At 38.9% G+C, this 9178-nt stretch overlaps 1 protein-coding gene across 3 annotated transcripts in view; it reads right to left on the bottom strand.

The window, feature by feature from the left end:
• The window catches only part of CACNA1D (calcium voltage-gated channel subunit alpha1 D), a 170238-nt gene extending 169062 nt beyond the window's left edge, over nucleotides 1-1176 (bottom strand). For all 3 annotated transcript variants that reach the window (XM_031555547.1, XM_031555545.1, XM_031555546.1), the window contains exon 1: nucleotides 1123-1176. In XM_031555547.1, coding sequence (XP_031411407.1) covers nucleotides 1123-1126 — 4 coding nt within the window. In that variant the 5' untranslated portion in view covers nucleotides 1127-1176. The remainder of the gene's footprint in view (nucleotides 1-1122) is intronic.
• Nucleotides 1177-9178: the final 8002 nt, after the last annotated feature.

Raw genomic sequence — 9178 nt, 5'->3', positions numbered from 1 at the left:
CGCCCGGCTCAGCACCGAGACGCGAGTGGGTTCGGGGCCGCCCCTTCCACGCCGTGCGGTGAACGCGTCCCTCGCTCTGGACAGCTCCCCGCCCGCTTCTTGTGCCCACGTGCACATTGAGAACCCTCAGTCCCTCAGCGCCTCGACCTGTTGCAATGGCTCCATTTCTATCCTAAGACACCTCAACATTTTTAGCATTTCTCAAAAGAAAAGAGGAAAAAAAACAATTATCTTTCCAAAATTTTTCATTTTCAGCACTCCACAGCAGAAGCTAAAAACCTTCATTTTGGTTTTATTTTCCTTCATTGGTCTGAAAGCAGCAATCGCATGCACTGATGCATATGACTGGAGTAGCCATAGGATGTGTGGGAACAGCAAGGGCAGCACCTCCATTTACTATGATATTTTTCCCAGTGGCAATATTGCAGCCACTGGGAGAAGTACATAATGAAACTAAGCAAGGATTATACAAATTCAAAACAGAATTAACACTTCAGAGTTCCATTGGCTTTCTCTGAAATTACTACTTCCTGATTTATTTTTTGAGAGTATTTTCAGGATATTTGTTCTGAACAAACTGTTGTTAAAATAGCGTGTGACCCTGTGATAAAGGTACTATTTTGTTAAAAAAAAAACATTCAGCAGCACTGCTACAAGCCCTCTTTCATCACTTCCATGTCTCTATCTCATCTTCAAGCTATCCTTCACCCACAGTTAACAATAAATAACAACAACAGAGAAGACTTAGGGAAAAAAAAGAAAAAAAGAAATAAGACCTCAACACTTCTGATATCCTTCAGTCTCATACGAAGCCCTCTTAGGTGGAAACCATCACTTTTAGTGCCCTCTGGAGAGAGAAAGCTTCTATCTCCATGCCACTTCTTGGCCTTGTTCTGGAACTTGCTGTTCTCCAACCTATTGAGTGGATTCAGCTGCTGTGGCCATGAGCCACCTGCTACTCAGGGGTGGTTTAATCAGGAAGACACGACACACAGGTCAGAAGTTTACAGCAATAAAAACTGCAAGAATCAGAAAGGCGATAGAATGGTGATACAGGAGGTGTAATAGCAAAGGGACTAACACAGCAGAAAGGTGTTGCAAGGAGAAGGGAAAAGAGCTCACCCATCTCTGAAGAGGCTCTAGGCTCCACAAAGGAGGGATCTCCAACCAGAGATCCTTCCCAATGGCAGTCAGTCCTTAAATGAGGTCTAAGACAGCTGCAGCCAGGCTCCACCCCTTCCAGTCACACAATTGAATTGCCTTCACCTGTCCCACGATCACTGTTTTGAAAGAGACTTATGAAGTTCAACACCAAGACACTATTGGAAAACCCATAAGTAATAAGGCCTGAATCTAAAACAAACAAAGCATTCCAAAGAAAAAGGCTGAAGTCTGCAGAAGTCCATCAAACCCCAGGGTTCAGGCTTGCCAGTGTCTGGTTTCCAATCCCCTATCCTTACAAAGGAGAACAGCATCATGTAGCAGAAACTACAAATACTCCCAAAGACTCCCAATAAAACCATGAAAGAGAGATGCTTTTACACACTTGGTCTGGAACTGCAAACATGTACTTTTGCTTATTTCAAAAGCTATCTAAGCCTAGACAGTCAACAGATGTAGTAGGTAACTACTAGATAATCAAATTATCTACTACATTTTCAAAATAATAATTATGAGAATGAATGTCCTTTTAGTGAGTTTTGAGACAGTGTGTATGAACACTGATACTGTTTAATCACAAAAGTGCTAATTACTGAAACCATTAATTCTCTACACAGCTGTTTGCCCTTCTCCTCTGGAACTAATATTTGATTATTTCACAAACACTGCTTCACTTTGATGTCACATTAATAATATTTACTCGTTCCTGAATGAAATGGTTGGAATTATGTTAATGTTTTAGATCGTCTTCAACTGCCATCTGCTCAGTGCTATGCCCTTATCAGCGTATTTCCTGTATGAGCTTAAGAATGGCAGGGCAGGAAGAAAATACACTCGTTATTATCATGTATCTGTTGCAGATTTGCCACTCAATTATTATCATTTGTCCTCTGATAACATTTATTGCTTTCAGGGCCTTGTCCTCTGTAAGAGAAGCAGATGAGCCAAGAAGCAGCATGTTACGGACATTTTAGGAGCAGAAGCCCATTCAGAATTTAGGAGCACACGTGACTAGTCCTATTTAACCAGAACCTCAGCCGATGAGCTGGTGGAGCAGCAGCTCACTGCAGGAAGGGACAGATCCAATCAGAATACAATTGCCATAGTGGGAAGAAGTTATATAACAAACACAGAACTGCAAACAGTGTGAAGCAACAGAACCAGCCTAGCCCTGTAACAAGTAGGCAACTCACATCCATCGCTCATCACAATAACTCAGCTGAAGCTATTAGCATACTGACACATACTGACCTGTTACTGTCTTTACACATGGGAGGAATATTTAAATGAAAGGTAGCCACACTGAGAACAAACAGTTGTAGAATTCATTCTCACCCACATTACGTGTTTTCATCTACCTTAGCACACGCTGTCATTGAATCACAGAACGCCTTGGGTTGGCAGATCCCCTAAATCCCTCCCAGCTCCGAGCCTCGCTGTGGCTGGTTGCCCCTACCAGAACAGGCTGCCCAGGGCCCCGTCCTTTCAACTGCAGCCTCTTTTACTTTCTGCCTAAAAGTACTCTTTTCATTCCGCTCACCTGAAGCATTGTAGAGTTACAGTTTGGGTTTGAAGATGTTTTTCAAATTCTTTTCTAAAAAAAGATCATAATTAAACATAAGTGTATCCATATATTGTCTGTCAGCTCAGTGAATAGCATCTTTCTGATGTCAGTACAAGTAACAAGTTCTAAAGAAGTTAAAATAACACTTTATTACAAGTGCAGTTTATGTGGAAAACTACAGAAAACACATACTTCTAAGTCCTACTGACTGGGATCTCAGAAATAGATAAAATGTACGTGTACAGATTTTAAAATATAGGAATCCACTACATAATATAGATGATGAGAGAGTGGCTTAAATGTCCATTTTCTTGACCATATCCATACTCAAGATTTAAAGTGTAAAATGTCTTCCAAGAGGAAGTAATACCAAATTTTGAATTGCCCTCTACGAAAGTCTTCTGTTTTTGCATATTCTTTTTTGTATTAGTTTAGGTGAGCAGCGTATCCCAATACAAAATATAATCCTGCCTACTTCTTGTCTTATTTAGAATTTCACAAAAAAAAAAAAATAATAATAATCAAAAGACAAGAAACCTACCACAGTGAAGCCTTATCATTTGCATATAAACTCACAAAAAATACAAGTTTTTGAAAGCTAAATGTAAATGAAGTGAATTACACTAAGCAGTCTAGCAGGAGATCTAGCTGAACATTTTGTGAAAAAAATATATATGTATGCATGTATAATTATAAATTATTGTACAGAAGCATAGAAGGAGGGAAGAAGGGAAGGAGGAAAGGCAGGGGATGCACAGACTCTTTTCATGTGTTTGGCTGAGTAACAGCTCCAAGCACGTCTTGTTGCCGGCAGGCTAAGGAAAAGGCCAAAGGTCTCCATTGGAGCTCACCAACGCAACGATAATCCTGATTTATTATTCCCAACCTCTCAGCAGAACTTTATATACTTATGGGGTCCAATGATTTGGAAATAAATGCTCTATTGCATACGTTTCTGAAACTGTATTTTTCCTTTTCACTCTACACAGGAATAAGGTCTCATATGTCCTGAGCACACTGAGAATCTGTTCAATTTAAAAATTCAGCTTTTTTTTTTCCAAAACAAATTACTAAGAATATAATGAATTGTGTTTTCCTGACTAATTAGATTCCTTGGCTTCAACTAGGGTGCAATTACTCAACAGAGTTCACGTTCTTCCAGCAGTTCTCTCCTTTACTTATGTTCTTCACTATTTTTACAGTTTATCACATCTTTTCATTAACCACTTTGAATATCTGACCAGGAATAGAGCCACTCTGAAGTATTGGCTCTTCTCTTAGCCCTTGTCTGAAAGCTTCATTTCTTGCTAGCCTTCTTTCTCTCAACTTCTCTCTTTCCTCTATTCTACTGTCACGTCACTTTTTTCTTCTGGTGATTCCCCATTATTGATGCTTCCCACTCTGCATGTTGTCCACCTTCCTCACATTCCTACACCAGTCCTGGTCATCTCAGGCCTGTGCAAATTGTCTGTGGTGGGCAGTGGACTAAATTCCTAGTCAGAAAGTGTTTCCAACCATATCACCGTGGTAGCAAGGTGAACTGAAGTGGTGACAGCAGGACTACATAACCTTAAATTTAGAGTATCCATATTTATGATAGAAAATATTTAAACTGTTGACTGCATGAACACATCTCAAACTGTCATTTAAGTAGATTCAGAATTTTCTCAGAAGAGATTCATTTCTATTTTTAGTGCTCAGTAAAATGATGATTTCACAGATGGGAAACATTGACAGGAACCAAAAAAATTCCACTACACATAATTGTGCTTGAAAATAGTCACAGTGAAATGGATGGATGACTCACAGTGTCAGCACATGTGCCTCATGCAAACAAATATCTTCAATAAATACAAGCCACGCTGCAGCTTCTGCAGGGTGTTCTGATGGCAGCTTGCAATGGAGCTTCAAAACTCCACTCTGGAGGCTGGAAGTCTGCTAAAAACCACGCAGGGTTTAGACAGAAGAAAACACGTCTGAGCAGGGGCTCTCCCATGGGAGATAGCAGCCAGCAGCAGGGGAGGAGCAGCATTTAGGTTGGCTGTGTCAGCCTCACTGGGCACCCCATCCTCTGCAGCCTCACCCCAGTGCCCAGAGGAGCCACCCAAGGCACTGCTCCAAGGTGCTCCCACCCCACGTCCAACCAAGTGAAGATGTGCTTTCAGGCATGACTCTTGACTCTTCATACAAAGTCCTTTTGCTTTCTCCCTGTGACAGCACAAATACATCCTTTCAAATGTAGGGCTATCTTTTACTTTTAAGCCAACTTTACCTATGATAGTATCTGAAAGTATTTTTACCAGTACAAGTAAAACTTGCTAGCTCTGAATTAAATATTAAGAAGGAGACAATTACAGCAATCAGGGATGAAGTGAAATTTCATGTTTCTTAACACACAGTAGAATACAGAGTGAAATCAAATTCTCAGTTTCCAGTCTGTGCTCCACATACTAAACACAACACATTGCCTGGGGTTCAAAAAATGTTTCATTCTTGCCAGATACAGGAATAAAGAATGTAGCAAAATTCTCTGCAGAATTTTTCCCAAATAGATTTTTAAAATGACTTTCAAAGACATTCTTTGTAAAAAGCAGCTCTTGAAGAAGGCAACAGCTGCACGGTTGAGCACACCAAGGTCAAGAGATGTCCTACTTCATTCTGGGGCTGCATCATGACACAGTTTCACATGATCAGTTGTTCCTTTTACAGGAAAATGCACCATGTAGCGTGAGACAGCCTGCACTTACAGCATGAAACTGGGGGTAAATACATGTCTTTTAATTAATTAATCAATGGATAAAACATAAATTGTATTCCTAACTTATTTTGTCAGAAGATAAAGTTTTACTGCTATAAAAGCACACCAGATTTACCTGTACATGTTTTGCAGTAAGTAGGGCTAGAAGTAAGCACAAGTTAAGGATTATAAGTAAACAGGAGCTAATGCCTGTAAAAAGATTTTCTGTCTGTGCTAATTGGTACCTACTGGTGGAAATGTAGCCCTCTCTTTTTGTTGGTGTTGGCATCCCATACTGAAAGAGGAACCATGGTTAATAAGAAGAAAAAAAAAAAAAAAAAAAATAACTCAGCTCTGTAAAATGAAGGAGTCTCAGTAATTGCTTTAGAAAAAAAAAAAAGTGAAGTAAAAAGCAAGTCTAGATTTTCAGATCTAGAGAAAGATTTTAAGGTGTTGTGGTTTGTTTTTTTTTTTTTTAATAATTTGATACTTAGAAGTTAGTCCAATGAGCTGTGTTACTCATGGAAGTAACAAACTATGGGTGTTAAATGTTTTAGAAAGCGTGATATATTCTCAACAGTACAGCAATTTAAGTGCCTCACTAGGTAGAAAGGAGACTCCCATGTAAGTATCCCATATTTAACTTTGCCAGAAATATCTCATATGCATGTTCAGTCTCTGTTTTTATTGATACCTAGGTACCAAAACCAGTTGCATTTCTTGTCTCTCTCAATGCTGTACAATATCAAGATTGCTATTCCACTAAAAATCTCTCTCTTCTGGCTTTATGATTACATTCAATAAAATAAGAAGCCAGGTTATGTCAAACCTCTGACAACTTTGTTTTCACTGGTGTTTAGAGAGTTCAAAAAGGACAAAAGCATAACTAGAGAAGTAGAGTAAATATCCTTTCTTATCATAAGACTTGAGTGCGTAACTCTTGACAACACAAAGACAAGCTTAATAGACTAGGGAGGCAAATCCCTATAGAAAAGCATGGAGGGATCATGTCATTAGCAGACAAGACTGCACTGAAGCCTTCAATCAGAGTATCTGCAAATAAAATTGCTTCAGGACACAATGGACTCTTTTCATGTTTTTCTGTTAGCAGGTGAAATTATCAAAAGATGTTTACAGAGTAAGGTTCATTTCCTTGAGGATTTTTTTGGATTGTTCTGCTTTCATTGGAGACAGCATTGCCCAAACACGTTAAGTGAGAATGTGCTATGCTGCATTTAAGTTAATGGAAACATTTCAGTTTCGTATCACGTTAGTATTTCTAAAATACCTAGCCAGTTCTGTCACCCTTTTGCTTCCTTGTGATGCCCTTGAAACCAAGTAAAAAAATCAGCCAGTGCAGCCAAATCTCAATATTCTATAATACTGAAATAAAATAATCACCTGACCCACACGGCTGGCATGCTGACGCAGTTCAGTTATAGCTTTGAACATATGTACATCTCCTTTTAATGACCATGAAAGCAGCATCACATTGTAGGGTGCCAGCTCCCTTTGTTGGAGGGGGTGTCTCCCATTATGGATGTCTGCTTGAGATAGCTGACAGACCTGTCAACACACTCTGCAATTTCAAACAAAATAAAGCTTTATTATGCATGCAAAATAGAACTGAGGCTCAAGTGGATTATGTCTTGGGGCTTCTCCAGTTTGCTATTGTAGAGTAATTCTCCAAGCGCTTCTTTATGCGGAAAGCTAGCAATGAAAACATTGGACACTAATATCTTGAGTCATTTAATATTCATGCTGCTTTTTTTTTTTTTTTTTGCCTGGGGTCATTCTTTCCTGTCAAATAAAAGGATTATTCCTGAAAATGACTCTCACTAAACTCGGCAGGACTTTTATCCATTTCAGCATCTTAAAGGTTTGCATCATCAAACAAGAAACTAGAGTTTATGGCTATGAAAATATGTGAATAAAAGCAAAGGGACAGATGCCAAAGACATAAGAATTACTAAGGCATAATCTGTGTTTGCTGTTCCATAAAAATGCACAGTTTAAAAACTAAAACAAAACAAACAGCAGACAATGATATAGAGTACAACCTCAATTTATTTTTATCCTCTAGTCAGTTTAGTATACAGGTTTTTTGTTGTGTTCTGCAGGAAGGCCAGTGATTGAGCTTATTTATGAGCATAATGTAGTTCTCCACAGATACAGATTGCTTCCTCTTGTCTCGTACCAAATTTAGAAAATTGTAAACAAACTAAACAGTGAATTTCACTTAGAAGTTCAATTTAGATTAAGCTGATTTAGGTTTAAGGGCTCTGCTTCACCATAGCACATTTGGACCTGTCTTGTGTACTATATGATGGGTAAAACAACACTTGATGAGAGAGAAATATTTAGCATGCTCCCTGAGGGGCAATATAAGCACCTAGTGATATGAATCATGTCAGAGTGCCCCACGCATACCAAGTCAGATTCTAAAGTCACACCAAGTGGCCATCTTACAGCTGCGTCTGATATGTTACACAGGCCATCAGAAGTTCCAGCTCAATTTTGATAACAAACTCAAGGTTTTTAAACAAAGTTTAAGATTCCATACACTTCTATTAAAACCTTCCAGCAAAGACTTTGTCTCAACCATCACTATTTTTAAAGTTTTGATGTTTCAGAGTAACCTGACAACTGCTGTAGCACTCAGTACATGATGTTCTCAATGGAAATACAAGTGATTGTGACCTTTGCCAAGGAGATCCCAGGCTAATGACACAGTTTCACAGCACCTCACAGTCAAGCATATATTAAAAGAGTCTGCAAGGTAAATTAATGTTAGGTATAAGACTAGTCCCTAGCTGTAGTCCTGGGTTGCTAGAATTGGAAGACATTTGTCATTTCCATCATCACCATTTCCCCACTGAGCAGTTCTTACTGGGAACAAGCCATAGCTGAATGTTTTCTTTCAGTGGAAAGGAGAAAGAAGTGCTCAAATATTTCCAAATATTTGATTTTGACCAAAGTAAAAGACTGCAAATCTTCTGTGAATTTTCATGTCTGGCACAAGAAAAGGAGAAGGCTAATGCTGACTTTCATGCTGTTCAGTCACAGATTTCATCTGGAAATGAGTTATAGGCAAGTAATGAGGTACACAGAGCATACGTATGCCCACACATGAACACTCAGCCTAGTTAGGAAGTAGCTTATAATAATGAGGTGTAAAATGTTCCTCAGTGATGGAAGAGAGGTATGGTGCTGAGATGCATGAGAGCTACTGCTTCAGAGCTAGGGAGAGAGCAATTGTAATGGGGACTTTTATAAAGATTAGCTACGAAACTGTATTTTAGCATAATAAGCTGTTAAACCACTTAGAAAACTTCAGGAATCAAGCTATATAAAAATAGACAGGAGTGTGTCTCCAGCAAGATGGATTTTTGTCAAATATTCACTTTAAAACCATGTGAAATATTCTTTTTTTCCCCATCTTTCAATTCAAATTCTGCCTTTAAAACAATATTTCAATGCTATAACTTCTTCAGAAACACAAAGTATATTCCAGTATGAAGGACTGGAGATGCAGTATGTGCTCAAAAAACACATTTGATTTAATGCCTGATTCACAGGTGCCCACAGTAACATTGGCTGCCATATATGTACAGATATGCCTTGCAAGTAATGGGAAAGCAAATCCACTCTAGGACTTTTCTTGTCTTCCTAGACATTTAGCACAATGTACATGGTAATTTGTCTGCCAAAGCTTT

Source organism: Meleagris gallopavo, chromosome 14, assembly GCF_000146605.3.
Source record: "Meleagris gallopavo isolate NT-WF06-2002-E0010 breed Aviagen turkey brand Nicholas breeding stock chromosome 14, Turkey_5.1, whole genome shotgun sequence".
NCBI lineage: Eukaryota > Metazoa > Chordata > Aves > Galliformes > Phasianidae > Meleagris > Meleagris gallopavo.
This window is presented reverse-complemented; position numbering and strand designations above follow the sequence as displayed.